The following is a 17,075-nucleotide window of genomic DNA, read 5'->3' on the forward strand; positions in this document are numbered from 1 at the left end:
AAGTCATATAAACAAACAGCTTGGGCCTTAAGAGGCTAAATCAGTTTTGCTGATACCTGCAGAATCCCTATAACAAATGGCCTCTCTCCCTGATGTATACTCTCAAGCCTGCTTCTTTGTATGACTTTGTTTAATGTCATGTTGATGTTGTACTGCATTCATTTCAAATCTTAATAGTTGCATTTTGTCTTCCTAAGGCAGTGGTTCTCAAATGGGGGTAGGCGTACCCCTGGGGGTACTTGAAGGTATGCCAAGGGGTACGTGAGATTTTTCAAAAATATTCTAAAAATAGCAACAATTCAAAAATCCTTTACAAATATATTTATTGAATAGTATTTCAACAAAATAAGAATGTAAGTTCATAAACTGTGAAAAAATACGCATAATGCAATATTCAGTGTTGACAGCTAGATTTTTTGTGGAAATGTTCCATAAATATTGATGTTAAAGAGTTCTTTTTTTGTGAAGAAATGTTTAGAATGAAGTTGATGAATCCAGATGGATCTCTATTACAATCCCCAAAGAGCGCACTTTAAGTTGATGATTACTTCTATGTGTAGAAATCTTTATTTAGAATTGAATAACTTGTTTATTTTTCAGCAAATGTAGTTATTTTATATCTTTTTTTTCCAAATAGTTCAAGAAAGACCACTACAAATGAGCAATATTTTGCTATGTTTGCTCTGATTAGGGGGTATTTGAATCAAAGAAATGTTCACACGGGGTACATCACTGAAAAAAGTTTGAGAACCACTGTTCAAAGGGCTTTGAATCACGGGTGTCAAACTCTGGCCCGCCGTGTAATTTAATTTGGCCCTTGAGGCAATATCAATTTAGCATTAGAGCTGGCCCGCCGGTGTTATACAGCGTCTATGCCGCTGTAACACCGCATTCACAGATAATACTCATACTTGCCAACCATCCTAATTTTCCCGGTAGACTCCCAAAGTTCAGTGCCCCTCCCGAAAATCTCCCGGGACAACCATTCTCCCAAATTTCTACCGATTTCCACCTGGACAACTATATTGGGGGCGTGCACTTAAGGCACTGCCTTTAGCGTTCTCTACAACCTGTCGTCACGTCCGCTTTTACTCCATACTAACAGCGTGTCACATAATATTTGTGGCTTTTACACACACACACACACACACACACACACACACACAAGTGAATGCAAGGCATACTTGGTCAACAGCCATACAGGTCACACTGAGGGTGGCATATAAACAACTTTAGCACTGTTACAAATATGGGCCACACGGTGAACCCAAACCAAACAAGAATGAAAAACACATTTCGGGTGAACATCCGCACCATAATACAACAGAACAAATACCCAGAATCCCTTGCAGCACTAACTCTTCTGGGAAACTTCCAGCAAACTGAACAACAATTAACGTTTTATTCATGCATTTTCTCTTGCTACTTCAAGGCTTGAATGTTTGGTTTATTCATTATTGTTATTTTATTTTCAAATTTATTATTAGCCTGTGGAAAAAAATTGATATTTACCTCAGAAGATTGCAACTAGAAAAAAAAGGCATTCAATTTTTATTTAAATTTTATTTGATATGCCATTGATATTTTTTTAATTATTATTATTATTATTTGAAACTGGATTTTGCATGTCACTAAAGTTATATCAGCCTTGGTTGTTCAATATTTAATGCAAAACTTGTTTGGGTGCCTATTAAAAGGTTAATTTGTTCAACCTTGGCCCGCGGCTTTGTTCCGTTTAACATTTTGGCCCACTCTGTATTTGAGTTTGACACCCCTGCTTTGAATAGTCTGTGAAAATCCACTAGCATCATTATTTCATTTTCCATTCCCAACTTTTAAAATTCAAAATATGGCGTCAGTGAATTGTACTTTGTAACATGTGTCACAGTGAAGACGGAGAAGAAGACTGTGCAGTTTAGCGAAGACGTTCAAGTGGAGACCATCGAGCCTGAACACGAGCCCGTTTTTATTGAAGAGGTGAGTTGAAGTTTCATTTCTATCACTCACACAGCACACACAACACATAAAGCACATATCAATTACAAATAAAAAGAGGAAATACTAGAATGAAAGAAACAACTTAGATTTATTCTTGTGCTTATTTTGCTCAATGGACGTGTCCATATTGAGACTACAGCACTGCTTAGTTAAATAATGAAATACTAGAATTAAAGAAACAACTTACTTTCATTCCTGTGCTTATTTTGCTCACTGGACGTGTCCATAATGAGACTACAGCACTGCTTAGTTACCAGTTGTGATGGCTAAATGGCGCACTAGTGTTTCCCACAGGACTGCAATCTATGTGTGGCAGTGGTGATGTACTAGGGACAGTGGGCGTGTTGGAAAAATCATTGAATTTGCACAATTTTTTAACCCATTTAAGTGCTGCCGGACGGAAAAGTCCTCAGAGTTGAGTGTATAAAAAATGTGTCTTCATATGTTTCTCCTGTTTAGCTCATACCTCTAAATCAGTCCGAAATAAAAATAGCTAATATTTAAATGTGATAGGGACGGCGTGGCGAAGTGGGAGAGTTGCCGTGCGCAACCCGAGGGTCCCTGGTTCAAATCCCACCTAGTACCAACCTCGTCACGTCCGTTGTGTCCTGAGCAAGACACTTCACCCTTGCTCCTGATGGGCGCTGGTTGGCGCCTTGCATGGCAGCTCCCTCCATCAGTGTGTGAATGGGTAAATGTGGAAGTAGTGTCAAAGCGCTTTGAGTACCTTGAAGGTAGAAAAGCGCTATACAAGTACAACCCATTTATCATTTATTTATTTATAAAAGTCCTGAGAGAAACACTTGACCAAAATTGTCCCACCTAATTCAAAACAGTAAATTTGACAAATTGTGTTGTTTTTCTCTAAAATGAAACCATAAAATTTGAAAATGCCCGATTACCGGTATATTGTGTAATGACTGTACGGTTAAAAATTGTAGTAGCAAAAAATATAACAATGCATCAATAATATTCCATTACTAATAATATTATTATGTTATATACATAATATTATATTATGTATATTTAGGTCTGATCTTTACCGCAGTACCCTAACCCCATAGCATTTACTATGTGGATAACTCATAAACTCAAAGCACATGTTTCAAAATAAAGCATTCGAAGGGTTAAAAATACAAATGCCATGTTTTCTATTTCTATTTAGGACTGATGTTGATTGATAGATTTGAGCAAATAGTTCCTTTTTTGTCCCATTGGCACTTAAAGGTGCTGTTTGCAACTTTCTCACAGTAACATTTTTTAAAGCAAAAAATATAACGAGAACACCACCGGCTATCTTATTCATACAATGATTGGTGTTTACGGCGGTCACTCACCTGGTTTGTCAACATGTACATGCAGAGAGTGCGTGCACACATACAAAAACAGTCTAAGAAAAGCAGCAGTCATGTTGTTGTTATGATAAAATATGCTATCAATGACCGTTAACGCTAGTTATGTAAATTGCTATTATTAGCTAACACTGCCTAAAGCTACTGCGCTTGCACATGTTACGTACGTACGTAATCACATCATTACGTATAAGAATCTGTAAGAGGGCGGGATATACTGTGTAAAATACGTTGGAAAATTAGCGCCCTCTCGTCATCTCTGTAAATGTTTCAAACAGCCCCTTTAACTGCTATCCTCCAACCTCCGAGGACCAAGCTATGAACGATGTTAGCTCCGCCGCTCCCAGTCTGTGGAACGCTCTCCCTGACCACCTGAGCATCCACGGACTGTGGATGCTTTTAAAAAAGGCCTAAAAACCCTTTTTTAAGATATATGCGTGCTAGTTGTAATTTGTATTATTATATTTTAATTTATTTCTCTGTATTTTTTAATACATTGTAACACTTTGAGGTTGTTTGCTCAATGTAAAGTGCTTTTTACAAATAAAATCTGTTATTAATATTATTATTTTAATGTATGCGGGTTAAATATACGTTTAACGTGTTTTTAGTCTTTAAAAAAATACATGTCGAAGCCAATTATGCAAATTATGATGTCATTTTGACACTGCCCCGGCCACGCCTCCCGCCACCACAAATTGACTGACTGTCTGCGACCCCCAAAAGGGACAAGCGGTAGAAAATGGATGGATGTCTGCTTCTGTTGCTGTTTCATGGTGGTGCCATCTGCTGGATGAACAAAGCCAAATGTCCCTTTGTGGGATTACTTTTCAACAAGTCAACTTTTTCTGTCAAAATGACTGAAAAAAAACCCTGTTTTTGTCTCTTATGTTTCAGGACAAGATGGATCAACTCTTGCAAATGATCCAGAGTGGAGACCCCACAGACAACCAATCAGACAGTGTTGAGTTGCTGCAACTGGAAGGTAAACATTACGCTTGTAGGATTGTTTTCATATGCAGGATGTGGCTGACTATTTTAATGCACCAGGTGCCTGCAATCAGATGGGACCGCTCATTGACCAGAAACTGGAGGACATTGACAGGTAGTAAGAATTGTTATTTTGTGTGTGTGTAGTGATGGGTATTACTCACATTTGAACAGATACAGTACCAATTCCCAGGACCTGGGAATCGATACTAGTACTCGACAGTACTAATTTTCTTTAGTGTGTGTTAATAAATGTTAATATTTTGATGAATTAAAAGTTTATTGTTTAATGTAACATTTAAAAATGAGCTGATTATGATTACTCCTGTCCACTTGTTACATCTTGTTTTCTTACGCCATTTGAGTCTCATTTGCAATGCACTGCAGTCCAAAACATTAAATGGCAGGTCTGTATAGGTTATCTATGTATCTTGTCTAACAACTTACACACCAGCTGTCTGGTTTTAACAATAGTATTAGTTGTAGTTTTCATTACCAAATTTGGAGGTGTTGAAATTGCCATGTGAAATTGCTGGAAAGAATAGCCTGTCTATGGCAAATCCAATGTATTTTGACTGAATGGAACATCACTTCACGTTCAATCGTTTTCTCCTAAGCATACTTGCTTTGTTCGTGTTGAAAATTCCAACATTACTTGGTGGACGTTTGGCTGAGTACGTCCTCGTGCTGGGTAATAAAATATGTATATCACGATATGGATCATTATCACGATAACGGTATACCACCATATACCGTATTTCCTTGAATAGCCACCGGGGCGCTAATTAATTTAATACCTCTTCTCACTCCTGCGCTTTTTCAAGGCACGCGGTAAAAGTAAGCAAGCGTTAATAATTTTCAAACCTCTTCTCACCCCTGCGCTTACCAATGGCATGCAGCAAAAAAATGAGTGTGATAGAAAAAAAAAAAAAAAATTATTCTGCGGCCGCGGCCCGGAGGTTGGGGACCACTGTTCTACAACATGTCTTCACGCCCACTTTTACACAATGCTATCTGCGTGCCAGTAGGACGCATGCATTGCGCTGCCTTTCATACGAGATTGCAATGCATACTCGGTCAACAGCCATACCGTTTACACTGATGGTTGTGATATAAACAACTTTAAAACTCTTACTAATATGTGCCACACTCTGTGAACCCACACCAAACATATTTCTTGAGAACATCGGCTCGGTAACACATTATGAACGCAACATAAGAATTACCCAGAATTCCAATGCATCCATGACTCTTGGCTATATTATACACGCGCCCCCAACCCCGCCCACCTCAACCGACGCACGGGGGGGGGGTTGGCGCTAGCGGGTGTAAAATATTGCCAAGAGTCATGGATGCATTGGAATTCTGGGTAATTCTTATGTTGCGTTTATAATGTGTTAAATGTGTTTGTTATTCTTGTTTGGTTAGGGTTCACAGAGTGTGGCGCATATTAGTAAGAGTGTTGAAATTATTTTATATCACAACCATTAGTGTGATCTGTATGGCTGTGGAACAAGACCCCTGGTTTACACACAGCAAAAGCAAAAAAAACTCCTCTGCCATTTTGAAAATGACTGCAGGGGAAGCGTCACTCGTGACGTCACGAATTTGACCCGGCGGTAAGAGTAAGCATGCGCTAATAAATTTGGGGAGCGAGTTTTACCCGGCTGTAATTCAAGGCAGGAGCATATTACATGCCCGGCGGCTATTCAAGCAAATATGGTAGCTATGGTACGCTTTCAGTTCTCTGACCACTTACCTTTTTTCTCACTTCATTTACAAGTGAAATAAACAAATACATTTGGTATAGCAAACAACACTAGCAACAAAACAATTTTTTCAGGATTCACTGTAGGGCTGGGCGATATGGCCTTTTATTAATATCTCAATATTTTTAAGCCATGTCACGATACACTATATACATCTCCATGGGCGGTTTAGCTCGGTTGATAGAGTGGCCGTGCCAGCAACATGAGGGTTGCAGGTTCGATTCCCGCTTCTGCCATCCTAGTCACTGCCGTTGTGTCCTTGGGCAAGACACTTTACCCACCTGCTTCCAGTGCCACCCACACTGGTTTGAATGTAACTTAGATATTGGGTTTCACTATGTAAAGCGCTTTGAGTCACTTGAGAAAAAGCGCTATATAAATATAATTCACTTCACTTCACATATTTGGTCTTAGCCTTGAATGAACACTTGATGCATATAATCACAGCAGTATGATGATTCTTTGTGTCTACATTAAAACATTATTGTTCATACTGCATTACTATATGCTATTTTTAAACTTTCATGTAGAGGGTAACCACAATTAAGTCAATTAACCAAAACTGTGTACATTAAAGTTATTAAGCAGTGGCACTAATATTCATGTCATTTCTAAACAGAAAGTGCAAGATTGTCAGAGACATTTTGAAACAAGCACTTTTGTGCATGATGTCACTAAGATGGCATATCGAAACGACACTAAATTAAAGTGCACTTTTTGTACAGAACGCAACTACAATAGTTTAGAACAAATAAAGTGCACTTTTGTGCATGATGTCACAAAAGATATTTCAATAAGTGTCAAATAAAAAAGAGCTGCATAATAGGAAATCAAATAGTGTATGTCCTTCGCTATGTGGTAGGTTCCTGCGGACGTTATCTCCTTCTGTTGTTGATTAATTTTTTCATACGGTGTTGATGTGGAAATGTTTGCTTGGGCATTTTGTTGGTGTGGCACCGAACGGAAATGTTGACATGCGGAGTTTCAAGCACTCTTCATTCTCTTGCGGGTTACTTTTCAAATGATGCTACAAATTAGCAGTAGGTGCTACTTTTTGAAGCAACGCTTTTGCCGCATTACTTGTTCGACATCTTCATGCTTGAAGCCAAACCACCGCCAGACGAACTTTGTGCTGTTTTTCTTAGGAATTAATTATTCCTTTATTTGTTACCAGATTTGCACCTTCTTTCTCCCGTATTACCACTCGCAGCTCTCCGCAAGCATCACAGCTAATGTTACCCGTACTGCTACTTCTCTGCTCAGCGAGGGCGTATGACATTGCATCAACAGTATGTGCCGTATGTAAGAAGGTGTCCTTGTTTTATGTCTCTGTGAGAAGGAGAGACAAGAAAGAGTGAGAAACGCTTGTAGTGTAATGCCCGCAGCTAAAAGCAACTGTGTGAGGACGTATACTCGAATATCACGATATAGTCATTTTCTATATCGCACATAGACAAACCCGCAATATATCGAGTATATCGATTTATCGCCCAGCCCTAGTTCACTGCCACACACAGCCACATGAACACTAACACTACACGAAGCCTGGGAGGACAGTTTGATAATAAACGAGATGCTACATGCAGAGGTACACCCTTCCACTCTGTTCAGAGCTATGTTAAAAAAACGACATAAGAAACCTGGATAAACACAGCAATATTAACGTTAGCTGCCACACATACCTTGGGCTAAAGCGGATCCGGTGTGATCCTCTGGGAAATAAGTAGTTTGCAGGCAGCGATAAATAAAGCCAGACTGACGAGCTACCCCCTCGTTTGGGTAGGAGTTCGTCCTGGGACTCTGTCTATGCTGATTGTGGGGGTTAATTTTTTTTTTCCGCCAGCACATCGCCTACCTGTCCTGTCTCCATGTTTACTTAGAATGATCCCCTGGTGTGTGTAACCCAGGTAACCGGCAACGGCGGGAGACGCTGGCCACAAAGAGGGCAAGTAAAGCGGCGTCATGTCACAAAATTGAAATAGAAATGCGAGCCTACATGTACACGCGTCCTTTTCTTCGTAAGAAAATATTGTGTTTTCTCCTGTTTGACACCAAATACACTTACTGATTGTGCAATTATTGCACATTCACGTGAAGCACATGAATCATAGGGATAGGGATAGGTCTTCGTTGTCATTGCACAAGTACAACGAAACTTTTTTTTCAGCACAAACCCATTCAAGATTAGACAAACAAACGATGTACAGGGTTACAGTACAGGAACGCTGATGGGTCGCCACAAAGCGGCCTGTTAAAGATGGGGAAAAGGTAAACGCTGGGGAAGGATGAGTAAAAAAATACAATCTAGACTGCACATGTACATATTACAACGTACATCTCGAGATATCTAGCAAAAGAGGGAAGGGAGTTCGGGGTCATGATGGTAGGCCGCAGCTCTCAGGCGCTGACCATCCTGCCATCACCCTTATGGGATTTGCGTCGAGGGCGTTGGATTGGGGTGGGTAGGATATGTATGTGTGTGGCGTATATTTTTGTGGATGCATGTTTGTGTGTAAGCCTGTAGTGTGACTCTGTTCCGCGGCCTTGATGTTGTGCAGTTGCTCGTCCAAAGTCAACAACGACAGGTGTGTGTCCATGAGAGACAAGGAGGGAGTTTGTTGTGTCTTTATCGCACTGTCCTTCGGGAGAGTCTCCAAACCAGGGAAACAATCCAAATTAGAATGTTTTGTATGCGAGTGAAAATAAAATATGCTCTTCACTCTAAATTGTCTATGACTGGTCCTCAAACCTGCGGGGCAGACAGTACGATGTGATCCACAGTTCTTCCCGCATCCTCCAATCATTTGTGGCAGCTTTGGGGTACTTTGAAGACTGCCAGCAAGTTTTAATTTGTGGACAAACCAGAGCAAGACTTACTCCAATCAGCAGATGTCCTGTTGTCATAATTCCCAATAGGTAGATATTAGGGCTTCGAATCTTTGGGAGTCCCACAATTCGATTTAATATCGATTCTTGGGATCGCGATTCGATTATATATCGATTTCTTCGATTCAACGCAATTCTCGATTCAAAAACGATATTTTTCCGATTCAAAGCGATTCTGTATTCATTCAATACATAGGATTTCAGCAGGATCTACCCCAGTCTGCTGACATGCTAGCAGAGTAGTAGATTTTTTTTAAAAAGCTTTTATAATTGTAAAGGACAATGTTTTATCAACTTATTGCAATAATTTAAATTTGTTTTAACTATTAAACAAACAAGGCTACACGGTGGAAGAGGGGTTAGTGCGTCTGCCTCACAATACGAAGTTCCTGCAGTCCTGGGTTCAAATCCAGGCTCGGGATCTTTCTGTGTGGAGTTTGCATGTTCTCCCCGTGAAAGGGTGGGTTCCCTCCGGGTACTCCGGCTTCCTCCCACCTCCAAAGACATGCACCTGGGGATAGGTTGATTGGCAACACTAAATTGGCCCTAGTGTGTGAATGTGAGTGTGAATGTTGTCTGTCTATCTGTGTTGGCCCTGCGATGAGGTGGCGACTTGTCCAGGGTGTACCCTGCCTTCCGCCCGATTGTAGCTGAGATAGGCGCCAGCGCCCCCCGCAACCCCGAAAGGGAATAAGTGGTAGAAAATGGATGGATGGATGGATATTAAACAAACCAAAAATACGACTTATTTCATCTTTGTGAAAACATTGGACACAGTGTGTTGTCCAGCTTATGAGATGCCATGCAAGTGTAAGCCACTGTGACACTATTGTTCTTTTTTTTTTTTATTTAAATGTCTAATGATAATGTCGATGAGGGATTTTTAATCACTGCTCTGCTGAAATTATAACTAATATTGATACTGTTGTTGATAATATTCATTTTTGTTTCACTACTTTTGGTTTGTTCTGTGTGGTGTTTGTGTCTCCTCTCAATTGCTCTGTTTATTGCAGTTCTGAGTGTTGCTGGTTCAGGTTTGGTTTTGGAATTGGATTGCATTGTTATGGTATTGCTGTGTAGTGGTTTGTTGGATTGATAAAAAAAAAAGTAAAATTAAATTAAAAAAAATCGATTTAAAAAAAAAAGAGAATCGATTCTTAATCGCAAAACGTGAGAATCGCGATTCGTATTCGAATCGATTTTTTTCCCACACCCCTAGTAGATATCTTCCCGTCCTGGACTGAAAATGGTCGACAGGCATGCGGCACTCCTGTTTCTCCCAAGAGTCCGTCGTGTGTCCATCAACAACCGCTCCGTCACGACAGCAGGTTCCCCCAAACCAAAGATCTTGTCAATTTCGTTGAGGCCAGTTAAATAGTTCCACTGTTTATTTGGAAAGCATTTTAAAAAGAGGCAACAAAAATGTTAAGACAAACAAGCAAGCAGGAGAGATAAAGGACAGGAAAGGGGAGCGTGCAAATCGATATTTTCCCACACCCCTTAGTAGATATCTTCCCGTCCTGGACTGAAAATGGTCGCCAGGCATGCAGCACTCCTTTTTCTCCCAAGAGTCCGTCGTGTGTCCATCAACAACCGCTCCGTCACGACAGCAGGTTCCCCCAAACCAAAGATCTTGTCAATTTCGTTGAGGCCAGTTAAATAGTTCCACTGTTTATTTGGAAAGCATTTTAAAAAGAGGCAACAAAAATGTTAAGACAAACAAGCAAGCAGGAGAGATAAAGGACAGGAAAGGGGAGCGTGCAAATCGATATTTTCCCACACCCCTTAGTAGATATCTTCCCGTCCTGGACTGAAAATGGTCGCCAGGCATGCAGCACTCCTTTTTCTCCCAAGAGTCCGTCGTGTGTCCATCAACAACCGCTCCGTCACGACAGCAGGTTCCCCCAAACCAAAGATCTTGTCAATTTCGTTGAGGCCAGTTAAATAGTTCCACTGTTTATTTGGAAAGCATTTTAAAAAGAGGCAACAAAAATGTTAAGACAAACAAGCAAGCAGGAGAGATAAAGGACAGGAAAGGGGAGCGTGCAAATCGATATTTTCCCACACCCCTTAGTAGATATCTTCCCGTCCTGGACTGAAAATGGTCGCCAGGCATGCAGCACTCCTTTTTCTCCCAAGAGTCCGTCGTGTGTCCATCAACAACCGCTCCGTCACGACAGCAGGTTCCCCCAAACCAAATATCTTGTCAATTTCGTTGAGGCCAGTTAAATAGTTCCACTGTTTATTTGGAAAGCATTTTAAAAAGAGGCAACAAAAAAGTTAAGACAAACAAGCAAGCAGGAGAGATAAAGGACAGGAAAGGGGAGCGTCCGGCCTCCATGAGTTCCAGAGGGAAAGGATGGCATCTGATGGCACAAGCCCTATGGATAAAATACAGCCTATCGCTTGAAACAATAAAAATAGAAATGGCACGATAAACATTATTTTATCAGCCCCACAATATGTGTCGTCATATTGCCCAGCACTTGTACGCCCTGAGTGCTACTTGAGTGATTGTTTAGGTGAGCCGGTGTTAAGTTTGCAACCGGACATGACATATAATGCAACAAAGGTATGGAAATATGGCACCCTTTGACTTATTGTATGTAGTACCCACGGAATTCGGTCGGTGCCAATAAAAGTCCCAAATTCGGTAGCCATCCCTATGTGTGTCAGAGTTACAAGTTGTGTATTGGTGTCGCCACCAGGAAGCACTCTGAGCTGTCTGATCTCAACGTGAAGGTGATGGAGGCGATGTCGATGTACGCCAAGCTGATGAATGAAGATCCCGTATACGCAATGTACGCTAAGCTGCAGAGTCAGCAGTATTACATGCAGCAACAGCAGCCACCTGTGTCAACGCAGCAGGTAACCCGCCAAGACCAAACGCAAACGTGCACATGTTACACAACTGTGTGTTTGCGTGTGTGTGACCACAGGTGTATCCTGGTGCCGCATCGGGCTCGTACGCCTTGAGTGGCGGCAGCGTTCAAGGCTACAATGTGGATCAGATGCAAGCTGGAACGCCGATACCTGGACAAGCTGCCCCTAGGTAAGAAGACGACATGTGCACTCGCCGGACATTTCTTATAGTTACAACTGCGAGAGTTTTGCTTTGGAAATGCACACCGTAAACTAAAACAATATACCGTATTTCCTTGAATTGCCGCCGGGGCGCTAATTCATTTAAAACCTCTTCTCACTCCGCCGCTTACCAAAGGCATGCGGTAAAGGCAAGCATGCGCTAAATATTTTAAAACCTCTTCTCACTCCAAACGCATGCAGTAAATTTAGGCCTGCGCTTATACATTTGAGTGTGATGTAAGGATACCATCATGAAAAGCACATTTAATTAAAAAAAACGTTATTATGGTCTTACCTTTACTTATAAATGAAGTCCATGCGCAGATCCTTCTGATCAAAAGCATCGATAACTTGTTTATAGAAGTCTTCCTTATCTTTCTTCAGTTTTAAAAGTCTCTCTGTCTCGATGGAGATCTTCCTTTATTACCTCCTGCTTCGATTGAAAGTCCAGTTTAGAAAACTGTTTTATTTAAGATATGTAATCCTCCATGTTAAAAGTGCAAGCGAGAGGAAAAAATAAACGATCGCTGCTCACACTTGCTGCTTGTTGTCACTTCTTCTGCAGCCGAGTAGTCGCAAGAAGGATCACTAGCGCCCTCTACCACCAGGAGGCGGGAGTCATTTAATGACTCATAATTGACACACGCAGCTACGGTATATTAATAAAACATAGCTGCTTACTGTTCTTTTTAGCATATTCAATAGCTTTTACCTTAAATCCTACTGAATAGCTCTTAATCTTCTTCCCTTTATGCGATTTCAAATGATTGAAATCAGCCTCCTCCATTTTAAAAATGATGACAGGTGAAGTGTCACTCGTGACGTGACGAGTTTGACCCGGCGGAAATTCTAGACATGCGCTAATAAAAATAATATTTTGCGAAACAAGTTTGACCCGGTGTTAATCCTGAGCCGGCGGTAATGCTAAGCATGCGCTAATTATTTTACCCGGCAGTAATTCTAGGCAGGCGCATACGACATACCCGGCGGCAATTCAAGGAAATAACGGTATTTTGTTTAGATTTTATTTGAATAAAAATACAATTTGGGAATACAAAATCATCTGTTCCAGAGACAATGTGTGGCCTCGATAAATGATGTTTCAAATGTAAATTAATGTTGGTGTAAAAAGAAGTTAACCATTGAAAAATATACAAATAACAGTCAATAACTTAGTAGAAGTATATACAATCCTATAAATTCATGTCAGCAATTCAGGTCAAATGCAAAACTAATATGTGATATTACCTCCTTATGCAAGCCTTCATTTGTTATAATTCTGATCATCTTAACAGTTTTTGAAACCTTACATTTTCTGAGATTTTCAATTCAAAGTTTTCCTAAACTGTAAGCCATACTCACCATGTATCTCACTTTGCATGTATTAAGTTCATATCACATGTCACTGTTACATTCTAAATGTCTAATTTATATAGAATAATATTAATTTCTTATGTTAATTTACAAAAAAGTTTTGTTTTTCTTCCATACTGCGTATTTGCTTCAGACCTCACTGTGGACTTTGTAAAGTCATGTTCCCTGTAAACTAAACTAAACTAATGCTAATCCACACTTTTTTGTCTTTGTTTTTCCAAAAAAGTATCGATAAAAGAGAGGAGAGAAAACTGCGGGGTGCGACATATACTCCAGAGGGACTTATGTGTGAAATTATTAACACATTACCGTAAAATATCAAATAATATTATTTATTTCATTCGCGGAAGAGATGAAGAAAATGTCAGAAATCGTCACACACACGTCAACCAATAAGAATTCGGCGGGGGAGGGTCATGGCAGAAGTGCATTGTAGTCATGGAATGCTAGCTGCTATATGCTATATGCTACTGCTGTAGCTATTAAAATGGATCATTTCATTGTTGGCGGTAATTTATAAAAACTGAGAAGGGCTGAACAAAAATGGCACGGAAAAGGAAATCATGTACTGCAGATTACAAGCTGGACGTAGTGAAATATGCAGCAGAAAACGACAAGAGGAAGCGGCGCATACCTTTGGAGTTGGCAGAGTTATTTAGAAGGGACATCGAGGAAGAAGATTTCATGGGATTTAAGAATTAGGAGTGACAGATTGTTTGGTAAAGGTATAGCATGTTCTATATGTTATAGTTATTTGAATGACTCTTACCATAATATGTTAGGTTAACATAGCAGGCACCTTCTCAGTTGGTTATTTATGCCTCATATAACGTACACTTATTCAGCCTGTTGTTCACTATTCTTTATTTATTGTAAATTGCCTTTCAAATGTCTATTCTTGGTGTTGGATTTTATCAAATAAATTTCCCCCAAAAATGCGACTTATACTCCAGTGCGACTTATATATGTTTTTTTCCTTCTTTATTATGCATTTTCGGCCGTTGCGATTTATACTCTGGATTGATTTATAAATCGAAAAATACGGTATATTTGCTTGCATCAAACATTAGCAATGCATATCCTCTCTAGTGTTATGCATTAGATTTATGGTTTTAATTGCTTGAAACTTTTATTAGTAGATTGCACAGTACAGTACATATTCCTGACAATTGTCCACTAAATGGTAACACCCCAATAAGTTTTTCAACTTTTTTAAGTCGCGGTCCACGTTAAAGGCCTGCTGAAACCCACTACCACCGACCACGCAGTCTGATAGTTTATATATCAATGATGAAATATTAACATTGCAACACATGCCAATACGGCCGGTTTAGTTTACTAAGTTGCAATTTTAAATTTCACGGGGAAATATGCTAAAACGTCTCGGTATGATGACGCGTGCGCGTGACATCAAGCATTGTAGAGGACATTTTGTTCCAGCACCGTTCCCAGCTATAAGTCGTCTGTTTACATCGCATAATTCCACAGTGTTATGGACATCTGTGTTGCTGAATCTTTTGCAATTTGTTCAATGAATAATGGAGACGTCAAAGAAGAAAGCTGTAGGTGGGAAGCGGTGTATTGCGGCCGCCTTTTGCAACACAAACACGGACGGTGTTTCATTGTTTACATTCCCGAAAGATGACAGACAAGCTTTACTATGGAACAGAGATGTCAAGTGAACACGGTTGGATTGGACCACACACACAAAGGACAGTGTATTATGCAGCGATCATTTCGAAAGATCGTATTTCGAAGAGGGTCCCTTGCGAAGGGCAGAGATGGGAATCACCACCACCCGTCGACTGGTGCTGAAGAAAGGTGTGGGGCCGACTTTCAGGTTGTACAGGTACGACCATATAATCTCACTAAAACACTAGTAGCACAATAAGCAGTTAAGTGATTTTCCAGAATTATCCTAGTAAATGTGTCTAATAACATCTGAATCGCTCCCACTGTATAGTCTTTTTTTTTTTCTCTAGTCCTTCACTCATCCACAAATCTTTTATCCTCGCTCAAATTAATGGGGAAATCGTCGCTTTTTCGGTCCGAATCGCTCTCGCTGCTGGTGGCCATGATTGTAAACAATGTTCAGATGTGAGGAGCTCCACAACCCGTGACGTCACGCACACATCGTCTGCTTTTTCCGGTACAGGCAAGGCTTTTTTATTAGCAACCAAAAGTTGCGAACTTTATCGTGGATGTTCTCTACTAAATCCTTTCAGCAAAAATATGGCAATATCGCAAAATGATGAAGTATGACACATAGAATGGAGCTGCTATCCCCCGTTTAAATAAGAACATCTCATTTCAGTAGGCTTTTAATGTTAATGATAAATGTATTATCTACATGAAGATGTATATCATTATTAAAGATCTAAATGTTTTCCAGCGACGTCCACATGTACATGGGTCAGCCGCCCGTCTACGCAGGCCCCGCCCCCGGCAGCATGACCCCTGCAGACGCCCACGCTTACCAGGGCGGCCCAGCCATGACGCAGGCTCCCGGCTACAGCGCCCCCTCTGGCCACAACGTGATGACATCTGCAGAGCTACCATCGCAGGTTTCTTACTCCGAGAAGGCGTTGCTATAGTGACAGCAAACGCCATAGCAGTGCGACGTCTTACATGTCTTTATTCCCTCTAACATGAAAGGAACAAAAGTGAAGATGATCTTTACTTAGTTGCACTTTTGTTGTGTTGTTGATCAACATGTAAGTAGAAAGAAGCTCAGTGTTCACACGCCGACATGCCCAGCTCTCATCTTCACGACTACCACACCACACTACTCACCTTCTCTACAACTTTTACTCCAAGTACTGAAAACTGACGACACTTTCTGTTGTTTTTGGGAGGCAAAGCATGCACATGGCTCTTGTATGTTTTATCGAACTCAAGGCCCGCTGATGACCTCATGTTAGCACAGTGTTTGGCGGCGGTCGCCAAGGCAACGGGAGCCAAAGCAGAACAAAGTGGAAAAGGAAACCTGTAAAGCATCTCCTGTTTTTGTAGAGTCATTTTTAATTTATGTATTATCATTTTGATGCCGTTTGTGAACATGGACAAGATGTAAGTATTCTCACGGGGACGTTGTACATTTTAAAGACGCTCGTCGCGCATTTCAAAGTTGCCTCGCACTAAAACATGTTCATTACTTCCAACAAACACTACTTCCTGTCGTTAGTGTTCAATTGAGGGAGCGTTTTAATCTGATTTGAAATCAGTTTAATTTCACTCCTCAAAAGGTGATTTTATATCCCGTTTTAATTTCAAATGAAGTTCTCTTTCGGTCTCTCGCAGCATTGGACTGAAGGCCCAAGTGAAGGTGCAGCATAGATGATGATTATTATTATTATTATTATAATTATTATTATTATTATTGTTATTATTATTATTGAATGTTTTCATGTCAAATGTGTATCCTGCTCTCTTTTAATCGTACTCATCAGTTGATATTCACAATAAAAAAACAACAGGCCAAATGTACACAAAAATTTGAGTGACGTTCTTTTATTTTTTAATTATTGGAGTATTTTGTAATATATTTCCAAAACTAACTTTCATACAATTTTTTTCATCAATTTGTTCCTCTTGCAGCTTTTTCTCCCTTTGCGTTTTTTTC

At 40.2% G+C, this 17,075-nt stretch overlaps 1 protein-coding gene across 1 annotated transcript in view; it reads left to right on the forward strand.

Moving 5' to 3' along the window:
* The window catches only part of LOC133567910 (collectin-12-like), a 109,571-nt gene extending 92,624 nt beyond the window's left edge, over positions 1–16,947 (forward strand). The window contains exons 18-23 of the mRNA XM_061919525.1: positions 1,889–1,977; positions 4,248–4,335; positions 4,401–4,455; positions 11,704–11,863; positions 11,935–12,047; positions 15,846–16,947. Coding sequence (XP_061775509.1) covers positions 1,889–1,977; positions 4,248–4,335; positions 4,401–4,455; positions 11,704–11,863; positions 11,935–12,047; positions 15,846–16,047 — 707 coding nt within the window. The 3' untranslated portion in view covers positions 16,048–16,947. The remainder of the gene's footprint in view (positions 1–1,888; positions 1,978–4,247; positions 4,336–4,400; positions 4,456–11,703; positions 11,864–11,934; positions 12,048–15,845) is intronic.
* The last annotated feature ends 128 nt before the right edge of the window (positions 16,948–17,075 follow it).

Source organism: Nerophis ophidion, linkage group LG14 (assembly GCF_033978795.1).
Source record: "Nerophis ophidion isolate RoL-2023_Sa linkage group LG14, RoL_Noph_v1.0, whole genome shotgun sequence".
NCBI classification, from domain to species: domain Eukaryota; kingdom Metazoa; phylum Chordata; class Actinopteri; order Syngnathiformes; family Syngnathidae; genus Nerophis; species Nerophis ophidion.